The sequence below is a fragment of the Trachurus japonicus genome, chromosome 4, assembly GCF_045865225.1.
Source record: "Trachurus japonicus isolate A0001 chromosome 4, Traja_1.0".
NCBI classification, from domain to species: domain Eukaryota; kingdom Metazoa; phylum Chordata; class Actinopteri; order Carangiformes; family Carangidae; genus Trachurus; species Trachurus japonicus.
In genome coordinates this window covers 31,232,891-31,256,878 of record NC_140910.1, presented here as the reverse complement: position 1 = coordinate 31,256,878, position 23,988 = coordinate 31,232,891, and the positions used below count along the sequence as shown (strand labels likewise).

The window sequence follows — 23,988 nt, the reverse complement described above, 5'->3', positions numbered from 1 at the left end:
CAGTGATGACTAATTGAAAGAGAAGGAGAGAGTGAGTGAGTGAGTGGAGGACTGGAATAGTTTTGTGAACAGTCAGTAAACTGTTTTCTCAGTGTTTCCTAACCTCTGGCCAGATGTTGGCACACAGCTGGCACAGCCCCGCCCCCCCCCTGCTGCTGCCCCCCCCCCCCCACCGGAGCCTCTGATTGGCTCAGAGTGTTTTCAGTGGGCGGAGCTTCCTGCCAAACAGCCAAACAACATCTCCATAAACATCTGACATTCCTCCTGGTCCTGGTTCTGGTTCTGGTCCAGGTCCTGACTCATCATCCAGGGATAGCCCGCGCCCCCCCCTCCCCCTCTACAACCCCCTCTCACCCCCCCACAGCACCACACCCTGAGGGGGCGGAGCTACGAGACAAACAGAGCCCGAGCTGAGAATTAGAAACAGCAGAGAAACACACACACACAGAGAATATGAAGGTGTGTGTTCGTGTGTTTGTGTGTGAAGTTGTGAGAGCAGTGTAAAAGAGAGTAAGAATACACATTGGTCCAATGGAAGCGCCTCCTGGTGGCGGAATATGGGTATTATTGCAAAAGCGCCCAAGAACTGACAACTCTGCATTGTTGGTGAATGAGCAAGTGTGGTATTTTCAGTAATTTAAAGCAGAAGTAAGCGATCCGGTCGTTTTGGCTAATGCTGCGTTCCAGGCAGGCTTTTGAAACCGTAAATTACAGCTTCAAGTCACGACTTACGACTTTGTAGCGTTCCAGGCAACCCGTAACTCGTGTTTTTCCGACCTGTTTTACCTGTGAAAGTCACTATAACGGCCACTCGTAACTTCCGACCCGTGAAGTCGTACCAGATCGAACTGGTACGACTTCACAGGTCGGAAAAACACGAGTTACGGGTTGCCCTGAACGCACCATAACGTCTTGTCAGCTGATGGAGTTAGCAGCCCCCGCCCTCGTCATGGATCTATTGGTCCTCGTCCCTACGTCACCACATTGAGGCGCATCCCTTGGCTGCACACACAGCTCTTCATGCCGTTCTCTCTCCTCATTGGATAAAACTTGTAGGATACGATAAATGTTTTCTCCTGGGCTCAGAGCAGAGCAGAGTGACTGACAGACCCGTGTTTCGGTCCAAACACTCTATGTAAGTGATTGCTGTCGGAAGATATAACTATTTAAGACTTATATTAACACAAAAATATCGCTTACTTCTGCTTTAAAGGTGTACAGAAAAGAAATTTGAATTTAAGCCCACTCTGGGTCATACAATTAGTGTAATAACTCATCTATCAGACGATGTAGGTGCAAAATTCTATTTTTTAGTAAATCCGGGATGAAAGTGTGTTTTTTTTTTTCGCATTGGATAATGCAGGCGCACAGATTATACGTCAGCCTGTACACGATTCATCCGCCACTAATATTGGATCCGTCATCCGTCATTCAAACGTCTGAGACACTCACACACACACACGGAGCTCGGTCTCGCCCCAAGCTTTGAATATCCCGCCCGCTCGATAACGACCAATCAAATTCGTTTTCCTTACTCGGGTAAACTCGTGTTGCAGCTCGTGACAACTCGGCGCGACAAACAGGACAAACGGCCATTTCTGTACACCTTTAAGGACATTTATAGATCACCCACGTTAATAGTATCATTGAGGACCCTTTACAGATAAGCATTAACACATAGGCGAGTAAAAAACAACAACGACAAAAAAAACAGTTGTCTACATTAATGTTTCAATCTACATTTTGTAATAAACAAATTATAAGTATAAATTGATATGACCAAGACACCTAAAAACAAAAACACGGCCGTTTTCATCAATTTACAAGCAAGTGGGCAACACACATACATTGGAGTGAATGGGTTTTCTGGGCGCTTTTGCAAAACCCATATCCTGCCACTAGGGGCGCAAAACCCTTAAACCCTTAAACCCTTAAACCCTTAAACCCTTACCACGGGAGTCAATGGTGGTGTCGTTACTCTCTTTTACAGTGCTCTAAACACTTTGACCTGATCTGAATCTAAAGAGGTTCCCTTAAATCTCTGAGAGCAGATCTTGTGTCACAGTGCCTCCTGCTGACACATCAGCCCCTCTACACACACAGACAAAATAACTTCATTAATTTAAAGGGGTAGTTCAACATTTTGGCAAATTGCCCCATTGCCATAATCCCTATAGTCATAGCAGCAGTAGGTTCGTTACCTTTAATGGGCTTTATGCACAGTTCCACTACTTCCTGAAATAAGCCAGCTCGTTTATAATAATAATAATAATGGATTACATTTATATAGCGCTTTTCTACCGTTACCCGATACCCAAAGCGCGTACAGTAACCATTATTCATTCATACCACATTCACACCGGTGGTGGTAAACTACGTGTGTAGCCACAGCTGCCCTGGGGCAGACTGACGGAAGCGTGGCTGCCATTTCGCGCCAAACGGCCCCTCCGACCACCACCATGATCATTCATACGCATGCACACGAGGCAAGGTGGGTTAGGTGTCTTGCCCAAGGACACTACGACAGAGAGCGGGAATCGAACCGCCAACCCTCTGATTATTGGACGACCCGCTCTACTGCCTGAGCCACTGCCGCCCCCGTTTATTTCCTGTCTTACATTATTGGACCAACTGATTAATCCAGGTGTGTCTGACCATTGTTGTGAGGTGAGACACACCTGGATTAATCAGTTGGTCCAATAATGTAAGACAGGAAATAAACGAGCTGGCTTATTTAAGGAAGTAGTGGAGCTGTGCATAAAGCCTATTGTCGGTGCAAGCTATTTTTAGAACGGCGGAGCAGAGCCGCGAGCTGCTCAGAGCTACGCTACGGAGGCTCATTATGGGATTTCTTGGTTTCCCTCATCGAACTCATCAAATACACAATCCAACAACTCCACAACGCTCTGGTGGACAAGTTGTGACCTGCACATTCACCACGCTATGAGATAATAACACAATGTTACCACACAGAGTTGTTTTAGAGGGAAGTTAAAGAATTAAAACATGATCCAGTTACACTATAAGGCTGTGTAGGTCGGTGATGTCACTCAGGTCGTGACACGTACCTGAGAGCAGCAGGTGAGTCTCACCTCGTCACTTTTTCTCTGTGGACGTCTCCACGAGCTCCAGGATGATTCTCCTCCTGAGGTCAGTGAACGCATCACCGGAGCAGAGGAAACATCTCAGCAACTGGACTACGTTTTCAGGGTTGCTGTGGGTGAAAAATAATAATGGCAATATTCTGAATGACAAATGTTGATACCTGTCAAACATATAAACTATAACAGTAATTAAACTCAATTCAATTCAATTCAATTCAAAAAAACTCACAAGAGACAGAAAATCACCTTCAGTTTGACCTCAAAACAATAAAACATACAACACCACCAAACCTAAAATCCACATTTGAACTTGTGCATAAATAACAGCTGTAATAAAAGCAACTTGTCCGTTTAAAATACGCACTGTAGTGTTGGCTAAAAAAGAAGTTCTTATCAGTCTTTAAAAAAAAAAAATACATAGCCTACTTACATTATGTAACTAAAGCCTACTTACTGTAAGTAGGCTTTATGAATCAAATAATGTGAATGTCTGATCTGAAGTATCTCATATTGTATTTTAAATTCCATCAAAATGATACATTTTTCAAAAATAATACAAGTATTAATTTTATTTATTTATTTTTAAAAGTATATAGTTTTATAAATTTTGACGGGTCCAAATTATAATGCTAATGCTAATGCTAATGCTAATGCTAACTAACGGTCAGCCAGTACTGTAACGTTTCTGGTGCAGGCGTGATGCTGCGGGTTGGTTGGGTTGGTCTACAGGTGAGTTAGTGTGAAATGATTCAGATGTGTTTCCAGTCTGCTGTCAACACTGGAGTGTTAGCTTAGCTTTAGCTACTACTCGATCCCTATAGGCGTACCTGGCAACCAGTACAATTGAAGGTTGGAGAGCGGGCGAGTGCGAGTGCGACACATAGAGGAATTAAACTTGTAGCTAACACCTTTAAGTTTTGATCACATACTGTAAATTACATGACGCCTTTTTAAAGACGCAGCTAAAGGTGAAAGAACTGTTTCGGTAAAAACTGTCCTCAATGTTTATGGTGCAATTATAGCAATGCTGTTGGACCTTCCAAGCAACATATGTGGATTATTATGGGTACGTTTTGAGTTCTGGTATTAGGCTGGTGTTTTTATACCTGGTGGGACTGGTGGTTTTTGGGCGGTTTGCATCACAGACCTGGCAACCCTGAGCTCCGTGTTCATCTTCACATTCACCAGTCGTGGTGTTTCCTGCTGAACCTGAGCTCAGATGGTTCAGATAACTGCTGACTGCTAGACATTAAAGGGATAGTTCACCCAAGATTCAAATTTCACTCATTATCTACTCACCCTCATGTCGACTAAGGATTGGGAGAAATTTCAGAGTCATTCGTGCCTTTTTGGAGTTACAGGGGGGGTCCGGGCAGCAGTGCATTTCCTATGAACATTATAAGGTCAACTGGCTTGTCTTCATATTCTCCTATTTGTTGCTCAGAATTTGCCTAAATTTGCCAAAAATAGCCCGGACCCGACCCATGGCTGCACAGCAGCTATAATATTTTTTGTTATTTCCCTTTGTAGAAATGCAGACATCTTCCACACCTTATTGTTCTTTTATTACTGTAGCATTTAAATTAAAAAAAAGACAGACATAGCAATGCACAACCATATATTTTCATAATTCCATAAAAATAACCAAATCAAATTGTTAGCAGTAGTTGTTATCCAAAAATCCCAGCATATTCTTGTTGCCCAGCTGCTCCTCTTACAACTATACACAACACATTATTTATGGCACTGTAACACTGACAAATGAGATGGACTCACCATGTGTAAATGGTGTCAGAGCCACTGCCACACACTCATGTGTTTTGAATTTAACTGCAGCAACGGTTTGGGCCACATTCTTACATACAGCTCCTTTAAACATTAAACCCAAAACTTCAGAAAAAAATGGTATTCCAATTTAAAATAAGTCAGTTTCTTTAGTAAAAAAAACAAAAAACAAAAACAAAACAAAAGATGTTTCCACCAAGTAAAACTATAGCAGAAAGTGATTTTTTTTTTTTTTTTACAGAATTTTCAACAATTTGATAAACACAATAACAATGTTTATTGTGTTGGAATGAGCTGTTATAGTTCAATAACTGCAGCTTCACACACACTGCTGCTGCCTTCAGTGAGTTTACATACACTCCTAAATGGTTTCTTCCTGTGTGTGGAGTCTAAAGTGATTATTAAAACTCACTGGATGTCTAAAATGTTTCCCACAGGAAGGACAGTCAAATGGTTTCTCCTGTATGGATTTTCACGTGTTCTTTAAGATTCCGTCTTTGACTAAATTGTTTACCACAGGTAGCACAGTCAAATGGTTTCGCTCCTGTATGGATTTTCACGTGTTCTTTAAGATTCCATCTTTGACTAAATTGTTTACCACAGGTAGCACAGTCAAATGGTTTCTCTCCTGTATGGATCCTCATGTGTTCTTTAAGATGGCCTCTTTGACTAAATTGTTTACCACAGGTACCACAGCCAAATGGTTTCTCTCCTGTATGGATCCTCATGTGTTCTTTAAGATGATGTCTTTGACTAAATTGTTTACCACAGGTAGCACAGTCAAATGGTTTCTCTCCTGTATGGATCCTCATGTGTTCATTAAGATGGCCTCTTTGACTAAATTGTTTACCACAGGTAGCACAGTCAAATGGTTTCTCTCCTGTATGGATCCTCATGTGTTCTATAAGAGTTCGTCTGTAACTAAATTGTTTACCACAGGTAGCACAGTCAAATGGTTTCTCTCTTGTATGGATCCTCATGTGTTTTTTAAGATGATGTCTTTGACTAAATTGTTTACCACAGGTAGCACAGTCAAACGGTTTCTCTCCTGTATGGATCCTCATGTGTCCTGTAAGAGTCTGTCTTTGACTAAATTGTTTACCACAGGTAGCACAGTCAAATGGTTTGACTAAATTGTTTACCACAGGTAGCACAGTCAAATGGTTTCTCTCCTGTATGGATCCTCATGTGCAGCTTCAAAATCGAGGTTTTGCTAAATGTTTTCCCACACTCTGAGCAGCGGTGAGACTTCTTACAGTGAGACTTCTTACCAGTGTTACATTCTTCATCACTGACATGAACAGCTTCACTGTTCAAACCGGACTCAGGTGCTCTGGTTTCACTCCAGTAATCATCACTGTCTTCAGTCTCAGAGGACGACTCTGAGACCTCATCATCTGTATCTGGTTGAAGATCTTCATGTTGATCTGAGTTCCTGGCTGGTTCAGATCCTCCAAAGTCATCTCCATCAGCCTCCATCTGTTCAGCTGAGCTGCTGGATGGAGGCTCTGCCTCAGTTTGTCTTTGATGAGGTTGTAGGGACAGAGGTTTCTCATCCTTACTCTTTACATGAACAAAAGTGAGGGGGAACTCTGGAGTGGTCGATAGTTCCTCCTTTTCTTCTTTAACATGTAGACTCTCTGGGTTCTCCTGATCCAGACTAGAGGTCAACTCAGGAGGATCCTCTGCTTCAGTCTTCAACAGGTGCTGATCACCTACAGAAACAATTAAACACATCATGAACAACAATGTCTTCATACTGTCACTCATAACTGCTGTCTCTATGAACCCAAGTGATCTTCTCAGTGGACGCTAGTCTGAGCTCAAGGAATTTTGCTCCTGCTATGAGCCTCTGATTGGCCGGAAGCCTCGGAGCTACGTTTTACTTTTACTTGAGTGGATTTTTACACCAGTACTTTTACTTTTACTCAAGTAAAATTTCATCAACGTAACAGTACCTACTTCTACTTTTACTACCTCCTCATGGACAGATTAATCACTACTGTGCTGATGTTTGTATAAAACTGGCTATAGACTGTTTCAACAGTCAAAACATCTGGTTACAGTAAAGCCAGGGACACACCGCCCCGAAGCGACCCGGGAGAGAGGAAGCAGTGAAACAAACCGCCCCGGCGACTGCCGACTACACAACAGCCTGTATGTTCTGCGCTTGCGCGAGATGCAATAACTCTCCATAACAGCAGGTGGCGCTAGTCTCGTGCCCTTAATCCGAAACATGAAAACAGGAAATGACCTAACAGAGAAACCATAGAAAAAACCAAGCAGATTAAAAACAAAGTGCACACAACAGCTTGGTATTAGTTTTGAGAAGACGTTTTGGAAAACAAATCTTAAAAACGATCCAAAAAAAGAAGCAAAATGTAGTTCGTCTTTGTCTGCGCCATGTGTTTTATGTGTGGTTTGTTTCGTTTACTATTGTCACTTCCGTCCCTCCCACATACCGCGCTGATTCGCTACGGCACCGCCCATCATAATCGTCATAGTTGGCACACAGCCAATCAGAGTACCCGACGAGTCTACTCTCCCGACGGCCGACGAGCCCCGACTGAGCATGTTGAATCGGCCCCGACAAGACCCGACAAGACTCGACGCTCCCCGACGGAGAGGAACACACCAAACAGACGAGCTCCCGACGCCGTCCGACAAGGCCCGACGCCCGACGGTCGGGCCGGTGTGTCCCTGGCTTTAATGTCCACACTGTTATAAGCTACTCTGCAAAGCTGAAAAAACACTTTTCTGCCAACGACCCTGCATCTGTATGGAGAGGCCTGAGAAGCATCACCAACTACAAAAGACCATCCCCCACAGCCAATGCAAACAAAGACCTGGCTGACGACCTGAACACCTTCTACTGCAGGTTTGAAAGGGACACCTTCACACCCCACCCCACCCACTCATCCCAGTCGAACTCCCACAACCCCCATAACATCTCCAGCTGCACCCCAACTCCCCCCCCCAAACTCACAGTGTGCAATGAGGAAGTGAGCCGGATCTTCCAGAGACAGAAGATCAGGAAGGCTGCAAGCCCAGACGGGGTATCACCCTCCTGCCTTAAAGCCTGTGCAGACCAACTGAGATGAGAACAGGGCAGAAGTGGTGGAACAGTAAAGTGTGGCCTGAAAGAGGCTCATGGTGAAGCAGAGAAAACAGGGCCTTGAAAGGCTGGTCCAGGCCAAAAGCCACAGCTCCCCACCAGACCAGTTTCATACACTCCAGCCATACAATGATAGGAACCACAGATCTGTTTTTCCCTTATTTTCTTCTCAGAGTACACCAGAATGCTTAATTTACAAATTGTGCGAAATATAGACTTATTTCATTTTTTTTCGAGACAATTTCGCATTTCGGGGCTTCAATACAAGAGGGACATTACATACGAGCAGCATGGAGGTATTTGGATGTTTTTTGGTGTTTTACGAAGACAGTTGGTATCCATTTGCAACCGTTATATGGACATGCACTGCTACGCCGAGACCCCCTGTAACTCAGAGAAGCCACGGAGGACTCTGGAACTTCTCCCAGCCCTTAGTCCACATTAGGGTGAGTAGATAATGAGTGCAATTTGAATTTTGGGTGAACTATTCTTTTAATCAGTTTGTTTCTATGTTTATTCCTCTCTCTCATTCTCTCTCCCAGAAATCTGATTTAAAGATGCGCAGTCTATGGCTCTAATTTCTGAAATAATCTGTTAAATGCTTAGAAATTATGTCGAATTTATCATAGACCAGCACAAACATGTTTTTTTTTTAGAAACAAAATCCTTAGAAGGGTCTGAAAAAGTCAAATAGAGCTCTGGTAGTGTAGGAGGCCGTAAAAATGTATTTCAAACATGTATATAGTGTATTAGTATTATTTTTTTCTTATTTTGTTTCATTTTTATTTATTAACTAACTGTTATCATTTTAGAATGTTGAGTTGTGGGGCGCGAGGCAGTGGGCTGTTGTCATGGGCTTCTGTTGCTATGGAGCAGTTACAGTAGCGACATAAACACAAAAGTTGTCACTGTGTATCTTCTCCGCCCTACAGGTAAAGAAAAAGCTAGAAATAGTAAATATTGTTGTTTATCTTGGGTGCTGTTGCTTGTTAAATGTGTGTGAGTGTTAGTTGTAGGAGGCCGTAAAAATGTATTTCAAACATGTATATAGTGTATTAGTATTATTTTTTTCTTATTTTGTTTCATTTTTATTTATTAACTAACTGTTATCATTTTAGAATGTTGAGTTGTGGGGCGCGAGGCAGTGGGCTGTTGTCATGGGCTTCTGTTGCTATGGAGCAGTTACAGTAGCGACATAAACACAAAAGTTGTCACTGTGTATCTTCTCCGCCCTACAGGTAAAGAAAAAGCTAGAAATAGTAAATATTGTTGTTTATCTTGGGTGCTGTTGCTTGTTAAATGTGTGTGAGTGTTAGTTTTACCATTTTTTACCGTAGTTTTTGCCGTTAGTGTAATTAATTAATGTTTAATGTTTCGTTGTTGTCGTCTTGATGAACGTTATGTAGAGTAGCCGTTGTAACTGTTTTCGTTAGTACCGTAGTCGTTGTGTTGTTCTGTGTTTATATTATATGTGTGAAATAAATTGCTATGGAGCAGTTACAGTAGCGACATAAACACAAAAGTTGTCACTGTGTATCTTCTCCGCCCTACAGAGGCGTAACATTTTGGAGGCACCGCTGGGATGAGAAGGCTTGAGGAGCGTCCGGAACCCGTAGGAGAGCCTCTCGTCTATCATCCCCCAAACTACCCAGGCAACAGAACGGAACCTGACGGAGGCAACGGCGGCGGTTATCGACGGCGGTGGTGACGTACCTGACGCATCAGAACGGAACAGGACGACGGCAACGGCAGCGGTTATCGGCGGCGTTGGTGACGTGTATCCTGACGCATCAGAACGGAACCCGAGGAAAGCAACGGAGGCGGTTTACCGGCGGCGTTGGTGACGTGCATCCTGACGTGAGCAAAAGACACCACTAGGGAGCAGCGAGGACCAATTAAACCAGATAAATCCCCCTTTTCACTGCTTTTGCAACTCATCTGATGAAGATGGAGTCTGAATTAGAGAACCTGCAGCTGGAAATTAAAGGAACACTGTATAGGCTGACTGTTGAGCAACTGATTAAAGTGTGCAATGCACTGAAGATCTCAGGATTAGGAAATGAATGTGTAGCTGGTAAAACACGTAGCCAGTTAATCTCACATGTTACAAAATACCTGGAACGGGACGAACTGGCTGATCTGGAAGATGAGGGCATGTCTGATCTTCTTATTGCCCAGGACATTATTAACAAAATACAAATGACCAAAGAGCAGAGTGCAGGTGATGCTCTGAATCTGAGTGGAGAACAGGAGAGCCTCCAGAGGGAAGTAGAGGCACTAAGACTGTCACTGCGAGAAAAGGAGAGAGCAATGCATGACCTGATGGTGAATAGCCTGACCCCTCCTCTGCATTCAAACGTCCCAGTACAGGCCATGGCTCCAGCATCACCAAATGGCTCTCTGTGGCGCAAAGACTTTAAAATATCAGGCCTAATAGGGGAGCCTGGACAAAAAGACAGACTCACCTTCTCCAGCTTGGCCAGGCAAATTGAAAATGGGCTCAGCAAAGGATACCCAGAGTCAGAAATCACAGATGCAGTAATCCGTGCCATCACACCAGGTCTGCAGTTAAGGAGTTACCTTGAAGGGAAAGAAAACCTGACATTGCCTGCCCTTCGTAGAATTTTGAGGTCTCATTACCAAGAGAGAAATGCCACAGAACTGTACAAGCAACTCACTTCTGAAGTCCAGAGTAATAAAGAAACACCACAAAATTTCCTGATCAGAGCAATGGACCTGAGACAGAAAATTCTGTTTGCTTCGCAAGAGGTTGAATCAAGTCTCAAGTATGACCCAGCACTAGTCCAGAGTCTCTTCATGCATACTGTTTTGACTGGCCTGCAAAATGACAATGTTAAAAGTGATCTCCAGCCTTATCTCCTGCAGACAAATACGTCAGACGAGCTACTACTGGAAAAGGTGAACACTGCATGTGCTAATGAAAAGGAGAGACAGGACAAAAAGAAACATTCAGCCCCACCACGAGGAACTCATGTGAACACTGTCCAGTCAAGTGAACCCCGAGTTGAAAAGAAAAACATTCCCCAGCACAGTTCAACCACTATTTCCCCTGATCTCCTCTCAGAAATTAAAGAACTGCGCTCTGACATGGTGTTGCTGAAAGATCTGAGAGCTGAGGTTTCCCACATCAAAGAAACTATCCAACAGTCTGCACCTGCACCCCCCCAGCCACCGTCTTGGAACCCTGCTCAAAACTACATGCAGTTCTACCACCAGCAACCGTCAACAGCAGCACAAGAGTACCGACCAACACAGGGACCTGCACATGTGAGGGAAACGGCGCAGTTCCAGCAAAGGTTTGCACCCCAGCGATCTTACCCAGCACCACGTCCACGCCCCAGGTGTTTTGCTTGCACACAAGCAGGAGAAGAATACTGCCAGCATTGCTTTAGGTGTGGAAGTAGTGAACATTTCCGTGCTGGATGTAAAATGCCAAGACTGCCAAGACCAGAGAGGGAGAGCTCTTTAAACTAATGAGAGTTGCTTCCATGGGACAAGGAGCAACTTGCAGTTCAGAAAGGTCCCACTATTGTGCACATAAAAGTTACTGTGAGCCATATACATGTGCAACTATTAGGGAACAGGGAAATCAGTCATGTGGGGAGTCCAAGCACAGAAGAGTTAGTGACCAAGTTAAAACATCCACTGTGAGGGAGTTAGTAGGAAACAAGTGTACAATCAGGTGTTTCCTGCATCAGCAGCAATTTCAGGCACTTTGGGACACAGGCTCACAAATTTGTGCTATAGATGAGATCTGGAAAGAGAGTTATTTGCCTGATGTACAGTTAAGAAATGTTGCTGAGATAATTGACACAACTCACCCCTTGCAAATAGAAGCAGCTAATGGAACAGGAATGCCATACATTGGTTGGCTTGAAGTGAGCTTTAAACTCACTGCTAATGATGAAGAGTTGTTTATACCCATGCTAGTGTTAAAAGGCAGTCAACAGCCTTGTCCCATCATTGGGTTTAATGTCATTGAACACCTAGTAATAAACAAAGTACTGGATCGGTCAAGACACAGAGACAAAGAAAAACTTTTGAAGACAGTAATGATAGCTTTCCCTCAACTCAGGAAGAATAAAGCAAAAGCCTTTATTAGTGCAGTGAGTGCAGGGCAGCCACGTGAATACACTGTGAGGACAGTAAATGAGAGAGTCAGTGTGCCTAAATGCAGCTCTGTCCAGATTGAGTGTAGGGTCCAGGCTCCACCTTTTAAGGAAGACAACTTTTTGATTTTTGAGCCTCAAGTGAACCCACAGTGGCCTGAAGGACTTGAATTTTACGACACCTTGATATCAGTAAAGGCAGGAATGACCCCAAAAATTGTGGTCAGTGTGCAGAATTCAGCTAGCTGTGACATTACTTTGCCAGGAAGAACAATTATTGGCACAGTACAGTCAGTTAGATCAGTTTATCCTGCCGACATCTTCAGGTCAGATTGCCCATCCGCTGCATCAGTCCACCAGATCCAAGCTCAGAGCTCCAGTGAGGACACTGCCACCTGTGACCAATGGGACCCTCCTGTCAATCTAGCTCACCTGAATGAACATCAAAGAAAAGCTGTTAGTCAGATGCTAAGAGAAGAATCACAATCATTCTCTAAGTCAGATGATGATATAGGATGTGTGGAAAACCTGCAGATGAACATTTCACTGAGAGACAATGAACCAGTGTCACAGGTATATCGGTCAGTCCCAAAGCCTTTATACCAAGAAATGAAAGACTATTTACAGGACCTGATAGCGCAGGGGTGGGTGGAGAAATCCACTTCATCCTATTCTTCTCCCATAGTCTGTGTGAGAAAAAAAGATGGCACACTCCGCTTATGTATCGACTACAGGGAACTCAACAAAAAGACTCATCCAGATCGCCACCCCATCCCCAGAGTACAGGACATCATGGACAGTCTGGGTGGGAACACACTCTTTTCATTACTGGACCAGGGTAAGGCATACCACCAGGGGTTTATGGGCAAGGACAGTAAACATCTTACAGCTTTTGTAACTCCCTGGGGCCTGTATGAGTGGGTGCGGATCCCATTTGGACTCATGAATGCGCCTGCAGCATTTCAGCGCTGCATGGAAGAGTGCTTGGAGGGATTGAGAGACAGAATATGTGTGCCTTACCTTGATGATGTTCTCGTGTTTAGCAGAACATTTGAGGAGCATGTCAACGATGTGAGAAAAGTACTGCAGCGTCTGAGAGAGAACGGAATAAGACTAAAACCAAAAAAATGTGACCTGTTTAAAGAGCAAGTACGGTACCTCGGCAGGATTGTGTCAGCAGAGGGCAGCAGGATAGATCCCGCCGATACTGCTGCAGTGACAGCTCTAAAAAACAAACAGCCACGTACTGTCGGTGAGTTAAGAGCAGTGTTAGGACTGTTGAGTTATTACAGACAGTATATTAAGGACTTTTCAAAAATTGCTAGCCCTCTGTATGACTTGCTCAAAGGACCTACAGAAACCGAAAGCCTGCAAGATAAAAGGAGGAAGAGGCAAGCAAAGCGAAACAGCAAAGGAGTTCCATCCAGCAAACCTATCGAGTGGACAGATGTGCATCAGTCAACATTGGAGCAGTTGATAGGCTGTCTAACCCAGCCTCCTGTCCTGGGCTTCCCGGAGTTTTCACAGCCATTCGTACTCCATACTGATGCCTCCAATCAGGGATTAGGTGCAGTATTGTATCAAAAGCAGAATGGAAAGCTCCGTGTAATTGCATATGGTTCTCGCACTTTGACTGTAGCTGAGAAAAATTATCACTTGCATTCAGGCAAACTAGAGTTTCTTGCTCTCAAATGGGCAATCACAGAAAAGTTTCGTGATTACCTGTATTATGCACCATCTTTCACCGCCTATAGTGATAATAATCCTCTCACATATGTACTTTCTACTGCTAAATTGAATGCAACAGGGTGTAGATGGGTATCAGAACTAGCTGATTTCCACTTCACAATTAAATATCGCCCTGGTAAAGAAAATATTGACGCAGATAGCCTGTCTAGGATGCCCATAGATATGGAGGCATTCATGAAAGAGTGCTCGGAGGAAATGTCACATGAGGCAATTGGTGCAGCTTCACATGCAGTTGAAAATCAGGATGAATCCAGCGTGTCATGGTCCATGGGCATCTCAGCAAGTTGTGCAACAGTGACTCTTAAACCTCCTGTCACACCACTAACAACAGACCAGATCAGAGAAGATCAGAGGAATGATTTGGTTATTGGGCCAGTGATTCAATGTAAACTAACAGAGCAAAAGCCATCAGGTCCAGAACTGAAACAACTCTCCTCCCAAGCCATCCGTCTTTTCAGAGAGTGGGACAGATTAGAGATGAGCACAGATGGAGTGTTGTACAGAAAAACAGTAAATAGAAAACAGCTGGTCTTACCAGAAGTACACAAGAGTACAGTGCTGAAGGAATTGCATGATGAAATGGGCCATCAAGGTGCAGACAGGACAATGTCACTCATACGGGACCGGTTCTACTGGCCTTATATGCAGAAAGAGGTAGAGGAGTACGTTATGAGAAAATGTGTGTGTCTGAAACAGAAGAAGCCATGCCACAACACCAGAGCTCCTCTAACAAATATTGTGACAACACAGCCGTTTGAGTTGGTATGTATAGACTTTCTTCATCTTGACCGGTGCAAAGGTGGATATGAATATATCCTTGTTATTGTTGACCATTTCACACGTTTTGTGCAAGCATACGCCACTACATCAAAGTCAGGAAAGACTGTTGCAAACCTCATCTTCAATGACTTTGCCCTGAAGTTTGGTTTTCCCTCTCGCATCCACCACGATCAAGGAGGAGAGTTTGACAATCAGCTGTTCAGCCAGTTAAAGCAGCTCAGCGGAGTCACTGGGTCGAGAACAACACCCTATCACCCGATGGGGAACGGTCAGGTGGAACGGATGAACAGAACGTTGTTGCAGATGCTTAGAACACTGACTGAGACACAGAAATCAAATTGGAAAGACTCCCTGAACAAACTGGTATATGCTTATAATTGCACACAATGTGAAGTGACTGGCTACTCACCATTTTACCTTTTGTATGGAAGGTCACCAAGGCTCCCGGTCGACATGTTCTTTGGACTGCATGCAGAGTCAGGCTCTAGTGACCAGCGAGAATATGTGGAGAAGTGGAAAAAGGGCATGGAGGAAGCATACGCCATCGTGAACCAAAATACCCAAAAAGCTGCAGAAAGGAGTAAAAGGTATTATGACACAAAAGTGAGGAGTTCAGTGCTGCAACCTGGAGATCGTGTTTTGGTTAAAAACTTAACACCCCGGGGTGGAACGGGTAAACTCAGGAACTATTGGGAGGACATAGTTCATACAGTAGTGAGACAGATGGGTCCTGATCTGCCAATATATGAAATAAGACCAGAGAAAGGTAAAACCCGCTCCAGAGTTCTGCATAGAAATCTGCTAATGCCCTGTGACTACTTGCCCTTTGAAAAACAACCAGAGCTTGTTAAAAATGACAAGGAGAAACAAAAAAGAGAACGCCGGCCTGTATCCAAAGCTCAGGAATCTGATGAGGAAAGTGATGATGAATATGAACTTCATTACAAGCCACTTCCAGATCCCAGACTGCCAGGAGAAAGGAATGAGACAGAGATTGAATCTGGGACTGAGCATGAACAGGAGCACCGACTAGTAGAGGACAGAGTTGGAACACCAGCTCCATCTCCATCACCAGCGCAGTCTTCCCGAGGAGAGCCGCCGGAGGAGTTGAGTGCACCTGCTGAAAGCCTGCCTGGAGAGGAAACAGACTCACCTACAGGAAACGTGCCTGATGAAGCCTCTCCTTCCTCCTCGTCGAGTGCTGCTGCGGAATCTGAGGAGACATCATATCAGCTACCAGCAAGACAGAGACATCCACCGAGACGTTTGACCTACGACCAGCTTGGCATCTCTTCCTGCTACAGTGTGCAGCCAACACCTCAGATGTTGTCTGTGTACCACGCACCTGGACTGGCCCCATGGCTGCCACCGCTCCAGCCATACTATTTCCAGTCTCCTTCCATGTATGGACTCCAGCGAAATGTGAGCCTACAGACTTAACAAGTTTGACTGTTGCCACGGACAACATATGGACTGTTCACATGGACTGTTGCCATACCCTAGACATGTACTTTTTACACTGACTGTTGCTATGAACAATATACAGTATGAACTGTTTACACGGACTGTTGCTACAGTATGAACTGTTTACACATGGACAACATAAGGACTGTTTGCACAGATTGTTGCCATGGACAATGAATGTACTTTTCACAAGCTGTTGTCATGAACAACATTATGGACTGTTTCTACACGGTGTTGCCATGGACAAGTCATGGACTTTCTACAGCTGATGGACTGTTTATGGACTGTTATGGACTGTTCACACAGAGACCAGTCACAATGCAGGGACATTGGTTCTGTGAATATGGATTCAGTGACCTTTGACCTTTACTACTTGTGCATCACAGAAGATCGTCAGTTCCAAGTTGATAAGAGAATGTAAAAAAAAAAAAAAAAAAATGTGGAAAATTGTCTTGGGTTAATTTGTCAGTGTTAACTTCATGGTAATGTCGGGACGACATTATATTTTGTTGGGAAGTGTGTAGGAGGCCGTAAAAATGTATTTCAAACATGTATATAGTGTATTAGTATTATTTTTTTCTTATTTTGTTTCATTTTTATTTATTAACTAACTGTTATCATTTTAGAATGTTGAGTTGTGGGGCGCGAGGCAGTGGGCTGTTGTCATGGGCTTCTGTTGCTATGGAGCAGTTACAGTAGCGACATAAACACAAAAGTTGTCACTGTGTATCTTCTCCGCCCTACAGGTAAAGAAAAAGCTAGAAATAGTAAATATTGTTGTTTATCTTGGGTGCTGTTGCTTGTTAAATGTGTGTGAGTGTTAGTTTTACCATTTTTTACCGTAGTTTTTGCCGTTAGTGTAATTAATTAATGTTTAATGTTTCGTTGTTGTCGTCTTGATGAACGTTATGTAGAGTAGCCGTTGTAACTGTTTTCGTTAGTACCGTAGTCGTTGTGTTGTTCTGTGTTTATATTATATGTGTGAAATAAATTGCTATGGAGCAGTTACAGTAGCGACATAAACACAAAAGTTGTCACTGTGTATCTTCTCCGCCCTACAGAGGCGTAACAGTAGCTGTGATAAATCATTTTCCAGGATATTTGACCTTAGTCCACGTGAGGGGGAGTTCCTAGATAATGAGAGCAATTTGAATTTTGGGTGAACTACTATTCTTTTAACCACTGCTGCTATAGACTAAATAATCTAAACTAAAACTAAACTCTACAAACCACAACTTTGAGGTCCATGGATTAAAAAAAAAAGTGAATCACCAACCGGTTTTGTTGAGAAGGACTCGAGGCTGCAGGAGAACATCCAGCAGGTTCCTCTGCCGCTCGATCTCCTGTCTGAAGCCCGAAGCCTCCGCCTCGTAGCCGGCTACGACTCTGTCCACGGCCGCGGAGATTTCCTGGGAGGCGGCGATGAGTCTCTCGGTGATGAATCCTCTCAGAAACTCCACCTCAGACATTTTACTCAAACTCTTTGTTGCTCCTGGAGGAGACCCGAACCGTTTCCTGCTGCTAGACTCTCTCAAAGATATTCAATAAATGGTTTATAAACCGTCTTTGACTCTCTTCCAGCAAAGACGGTTTGTTTGGGCAGGTCACGTGCCTCGATCCACCAGTCTTTTTTTTTTTTCTTTTTACAACTTTATTAACAAGAGTAGCTATACACAAGACTGAATACAGTTAGATGAAATAAGTGTAGCCTACAACATTAATACACAACCAAACCATCACAAATACGCCAGGGGATGACAGCAAGACAGAAAAAACATAAACTTAAATACATATTTTGTAAAGCTTACAAAGATCATACGTTTTAACAGCTTTTTTATTCTCACAATCACAGAGGGAGGAGATATATTGACCAACATATGCAGACAGTTCCAAGAAGTTTGGCTTCTTACCAGAAAATTTTGATTTATGTATATAAAATTTGGATAAAATAATTAACAAATTAATCATATAAAACTGATAATTTATTTTTTTACTCCAAAATCGTATATTGCTATAGGCTAATGTTTGGGATATTGACATTTGCCTTAGACATATGATAAGCTCGTGACAAACAGATTAATAATGAAGCATGGAATCAACTTTTCTATAATTGGTGTAATTACTGTGTTTTGCTCTTACAGCCCAGAGAATGACATACACATGACAGGGGAAGTAGCAGATACACACAGGGACTGAGTGTAGGCTACTGGTTGTTTGATAAACAATTGGGATATCTGGTCTTCCTACCTAACTGTGATAGTCAGCTGACGCAGGGGAAAGCTGACGAATGCGGGGGGTTGTGTGTCTCTGTCCTTTTCTCTGTCTGTTTCTTTGCTTGATAGGAGCTATCAGCAGTTGACCGGGACAAGGCGTGAAAGTGGAATTAAACACTGCAGGATGGCGTGTTGGACTCCAGCCAATGAGAATGCACATTACATCAATAACATCATATCTTGCATTTGTGTAATCAGTAACTATAAAACCGGACAGGGACAGGAGACAGCATCAGACTTCGTGAACTGATGCTGCTGCGGCATGTTGGTCAGGGAAACTTAGTCTGGTCCGGAGCTCTGTACACGATCTCTTCTCCTAGGTGATTCTTTTATAAATAAATTTTGGAAAATTTTGTAATTGAACGTCTCCTGCGTACTTCATCAAACAAACACGCAAGTTCAAGTTTTAGAACACTTCAGTCTCTCGGTGATGAATCCTCTCAGAAACTCCACCTCAGACATTTTACTCAAACTCTTTGTTGCTCCTGGAGGAGACCCGAACCGTTTCCTGCTGCTAGACTCTCTCAAAGATATTCAATAAATGGTTTATAAACCGTCTTTGACTCTCTTCCAGCAAAGACGGTTTGTTTGGGCAGGTCACATGCAAAAAAATGTGCTGCATATAAGGCGTCTAGCTTCAGCTAATTTGCAGTCTTTGTCCATGGTCAGGCTTTAGTATTGTTGTTTAGTATTGTTAGTATTTAGTTTTTGTTTAGTTTAGTATTTAGATTTGATTATTCAGAATTTATTTATTTGATTTAATTCTGATTAGCTGCTAATATCCTGTTAGTGTATTATTTGTTTAGTTAAGGTGTTTCCCTGTTTATCATTTGTGTTTTTATTTCATTTGGGCACGTTGGGGGCCCCTGAGAATATAATCGGGCTACGGTGAGGGACCAGCATGCACCTGGGTGGGCAAATGTTTTCTTTTTTTTACTGAGCGGGAGACGCACAGTGGGATTTTCTTTGTTCTTTTTCTGGTCAAATAAAAACCACCTTTTTATGCTGAAACTGGACATTTTTCATTGGACGTTATGTTTCTCTCACATAGGCCTACTCATGCTGCAGCAGACAGTGGCCCTTTGGTTTTTTCTTTAAATGATTTTTCAGTTTTATTTGAAACTTTTCTTTTCTTTCCCTTTAGGGAGACCAGAGGCAGCATAGAGTGTATTGACTCCAATGGGAAAATTGAACGTGAACACAGATTATGGTCGAGTGTTTCTCCCCACAGTCACTGAAGTAAATTTTGGACTCATTTTTCACAAGCCACATCTCTTCTGAACAGTTTGACACCAAAATGGCAATTTTCAGACGGACACATCAGGAGAAAATCCACTTTGTTCAAGACCTGTCCGACGCACTCTCGCCAGATTTGGCACAGATCTCCTAGGCAACGTCAAACAAACGGCCGCGAACTCCCGTGAAAATGATTTAAATTATTTTTGTCATGCTAAATATGACTGTTAGTAGTGTAAATATTTAATGTTATCATAAGAAAATATAAACATCTCACTTTCATCTACCTACAAACAGGGCCGTTGTATAGGGGAGAAAGGTGATGATAACTCTAGGGGCCCAGCGCCCAGTTGGGCCCATGAAAAACCCCCAGTAGTCTAATCTTTGTATGACTGATTTATTCTGCGTAAGACCCTGACTAATACTCATAGTACACTGTAAAAACTCAACATCTTTCCAAGAATATTTGTCTTATTTCTTGTCCAAATGTCTCATTTCTAGTCAAAACTAATCTCTTTCCACTTAAAATAAGACTCATCACCTAAAAATTTTAGATAATTTTCACTTAAATTCACAATAAATAGAAAAATCTGCCAGTGAAAGTAAGTTTTTTGTGCTTGTAATAAGGAAGAAAAACTTGCTCCACTATCAGATTTTTTCTACTTATTCCAAGTGAAAATATGCTTGAAAGAAGTAAAAAGTGTCTAAAAACAAGCTACTTTTAATATGATGTGTCTTATTTTAAGTATAATGAGATTTGTTTTGACTAGAAATTACAGAAATTACTAGAAATAAGACAAATATTCTTGCTAAGATACTTGAGTTTTTGCAGTGTAATGCTGCATTAGCATCAAAACAAAGAAGGCTAAATAAAAAACGATAATACATACGTAGTCTAAGAAAAAAAAAGGAAAAGTTAGGGGGAGGGGCCCACTTTAGTATTCTTTAAGGGGGCCCAGAATTCCTAGCAACGGCCCTGCCTACAAATTGTGTAAATCCACACACACGATCACAGACGAGGTGGAGTGACGGTTGGCCACGCCCATTTAGAGAGACAGGAAGTGAAACCGTTTCTATCACTGGAGCAGCCTCTCATGGAGGATCTTTCCATTTATTGAAGAATATCTTTGACAGTTTGTCAGTTTTTGTTTTGGACAGGAAGTCAGAGTTGACTCCGCCCCCCTCCTGTGGAGCTGTCAGCTGTTGTTGTGACTGACACCGACACTCAGCTGCTCGGTGTCAGTTCCTCTGTCAGTTGATGAGGATGAGGATGAGGATGAGGATGATGCTCGGTCTGGTCCTGGTCTCTGTCGGCGGCGGCGGTGAGTCTAGTCCCCTTCACTTCATCCTTTTATCTGATTGGTTCTGACACTTCAGGGGATTTTATACAGAAAATCCCGTCAGAGGGAAACTTCCTGTCAGACTCAGGAGGATTAAAAACGTCTCAGTGAGGCGTCTGGAGGAAACTGAATCTAATTCATCAGGATTTACTGGAAAATATAATAATGTCGTCCATGTGTCAGACAGAATTAATTAAAGAGTTTAATACTGGAGAAATATAAATATTCTCTTATGTTGGAAATAGCAAAGCGAGTGTTGGACCCGTTTATTTATGGTTAGTACTTAGTGTTGTTTAGTTTAGTTGAATCTGTTGATTATTTAAACGATCAATCGATTAGTTGTTTGGTTTAATAAAATGTTAAAAAAATTTGAAAAACATCAATCAGTGTTTCCCAAACCACCAGACGACGTTCTCAAATGTCTTGTTTTGTCCACAAACCAAAGAGAGACTCAGTTTATTGTCATAAAGGAACAAAGAAACCAGAGAATTTCAACATCTATCAGATCCTCCTCTCACCATAATCCCTATAGTCACAGCAGTAGGTTCATTTCCTTTGATTATCGGTGCATATTGTTTTGAGATCCACGGGGCAGAGACGTGAGCTGCTCAGTGAACACAATGCACCGATAATTACAGGTGATGAACCTACTGCTGTGACTATAGGGATTATGAGGATTTTTAAAAATTTTATTTAACCTTTATGTATTCAGGAATGATCCATTGAGATAAAAAAAATCTCTTTTTCGAGGATGTCCTGAGGAAATACAGATACAAGCAAACATATCAAGGTAACAAGAGACATCAGATATCAAAAACAAGCAGCACAATTACAGAATTAAGTTAATTGTCACAGGTGCAGCTGGTGACTAAAAGTTCTGAGATTGAGTATTTGAAGCAAGAACGTTTATCCCTTGGCTACACACACAGCCCTTCATGCCGTTCTCTCTCCTCATTGGATAAAACTTGTAGGATACGAGAAAAGTTTTCTCCTCGGCTCAGAGCAGAGCAGAGTGACTGACAGACCCGTGTTTCGGTCCAAACACTCTATGTAAGTGATTGCTGTCGGAAGATATAACTATTTAAGACTTATATTAACACAAAAATATCACTTACTTCTGCTTTAAGGGAAGAAAATCCTGTAAGTGTGTATAAAGTGCAATGGTGGGTTCTGAAGGCTGAGCCTGTTATGTATCTCAGAGCAGCATGGTAAATGGGATCCAGTTTTGCTAGGGTGGTCGGACAAGCAGTCCTATAGATAGTATCGCCATAGTCAAGCTGTGATAAAAATAAGCTATTAACTAGACGCTTGCGGGCAGTGACAGAAAAGCAAGATTTGAACTCACAATGAATTTCAGTTTTTTTGACAAGTAGATATGATGCTTGAAATTTAGCCAGATGCCAAGATATTTATATGGATCTGACTAAATGTTGAACTATCCCTTTAATGAAGTACTTCTTTGCACTAAAGAGGAAAAAGGTTATGATGCTTGTATTATACTGAACTAAAAGAAGTTCGACACACCTGCTGTAAACTGTCTGTTGTTGTTGTTGCTGTGCAGGTCTCTGGGGGGCGGGGCTCCGAGCCCCCCCCGCCGTCGCCGCGGCGCTGCCCCTGGTCTCCACGGTGACGGTGCGGCTCGGGGAGGACGCCAGGCTGCGCTGCCCCCTGCTGGACGACGCCTGCGCTGCCGACAACTCCACGCTGAGCTGGTACAGGACGGTGGGGGGGGGCGGCCCCCAGATGCTCCTCACCGTCAAGTCCAGCGCCGACGGGTCCACGGTGAAGCTCGGCGCCGGCCTCGGCCCGGAGAAGGTGGCGGCGGCCGCGGACGGGTCTCTGCTGCTGCGCCGCTCCGACCACAGAGACGCTGCTGTTTATTACTGCGGCATCAGTCAGGGAGGGGGGGACAAGACCCCTGGATTCATCGAGGCCTGATCTGGTCCCGGTCCTGGTTCTGGTCCAGACGGAGCCAACTCTCAAGTAGAGATGTCATGATTACGTGTTTTTACAATAAATAACGGTATTAAACGCCACAATTAATTAATTAATCGTAAAGATTCCTAAATACCGTCACTTTCCAAAAAAGATTAAGTTGGAAACACGGAGGCAGATGTGCACCAAAGTGAAGGTAAATGTAAGAAATACTGGTAACGTAACGCACAATTGGTAGGAATTTAAATGTTAACGTGACATTTGTGATAAAAAAAACAAACAATTAAATGAAGCTTAAAGGGATAGTTCACCGAAAATTGAAATTTCACTCATTATCTACTCCCCCTCATGTGGACTAAGGGCTGGGAGAAGTTTCAGAGTCCTCCGTGGCTTCTCTGAGTTACAGGGGGTCTCAGCGTAGCAGTGCATGTCCATATAACGGTTGCAAATGGTCCAAATCGTCCAAATTTGACGAACCGGGAAGAGGAGCTTCCGCTACAAACAAGCTTGAAAAATAAATACATTTCGGGACAATTTCGCATTTCGGGGCTTCAATATAAGACGGACATTACAGACGAGCAGCATGGAGGTATTTGGATGTTTTTTGGTGTGTCTTTTTGTTACGAAGACAGTTGGTATCCATTTGCAACCGTTACATGGACATGCACTGCTACGCCGAGACCCCCTGTAACTCAGAGAAGCCACGGAGGACTCTGAAACTTCTCCCAGCCCTTAGTCCACATGAGGGGGAGTAGATAATGAGTGAAATTTTTTATTTTTGGTGAACTATCCCTTTAAACATTTGGTAGAGATAATAATTAATGACTATTTAAAACACTTCCCCTGGAGGATTAATAATTGGTTATATATTAATAGTAGATATAAAATATTTAGTGTAAATAATTAGTAATAATTAGTACACATTTAGCTATATGCTGTGAAATAAACTAATGGATAATAATCGTAATACCGTGATTATTTCTCTGCCAATAATCGTACAAAGAAAATCTATAATCGTGACGTCCCTACTCTCAAGTCTCAGCTTCAGACTCACTTTGTATTTTTCTCTGTTGTGTT

General features: G+C 42.9%; 1 protein-coding gene and 1 pseudogene across 2 annotated transcripts; one reads left to right on the top strand and one right to left on the bottom strand.

The window, feature by feature from the left end:
* Positions 1–4,405: 4,405 nt before the first annotated feature.
* LOC146989215 (uncharacterized) lies at positions 4,406–17,718 on the bottom strand (annotated as a pseudogene). Its single transcript, XR_015035753.1, has 3 exons — positions 17,404–17,718; positions 5,302–6,604; positions 4,406–4,414 (listed from the first exon to the last, which is right to left on the bottom strand). The product of XR_015035753.1 is annotated as an uncharacterized LOC146989215 (transcript).
* A 3,079-nt stretch (positions 17,719–20,797) lies between these two features.
* Positions 20,798–22,934, top strand: LOC146989214 (uncharacterized). Its single transcript, XM_085775466.1, has 2 exons — positions 20,798–20,955; positions 22,538–22,934. The coding sequence occupies exons 1-2, from the start codon at positions 20,895–20,897 to the stop codon at positions 22,912–22,914; spliced, it is 438 nt and encodes a 145-aa protein (XP_085631592.1). The 5' UTR covers positions 20,798–20,894; the 3' UTR covers positions 22,915–22,934.
* The last annotated feature ends 1,054 nt before the right edge of the window (positions 22,935–23,988 follow it).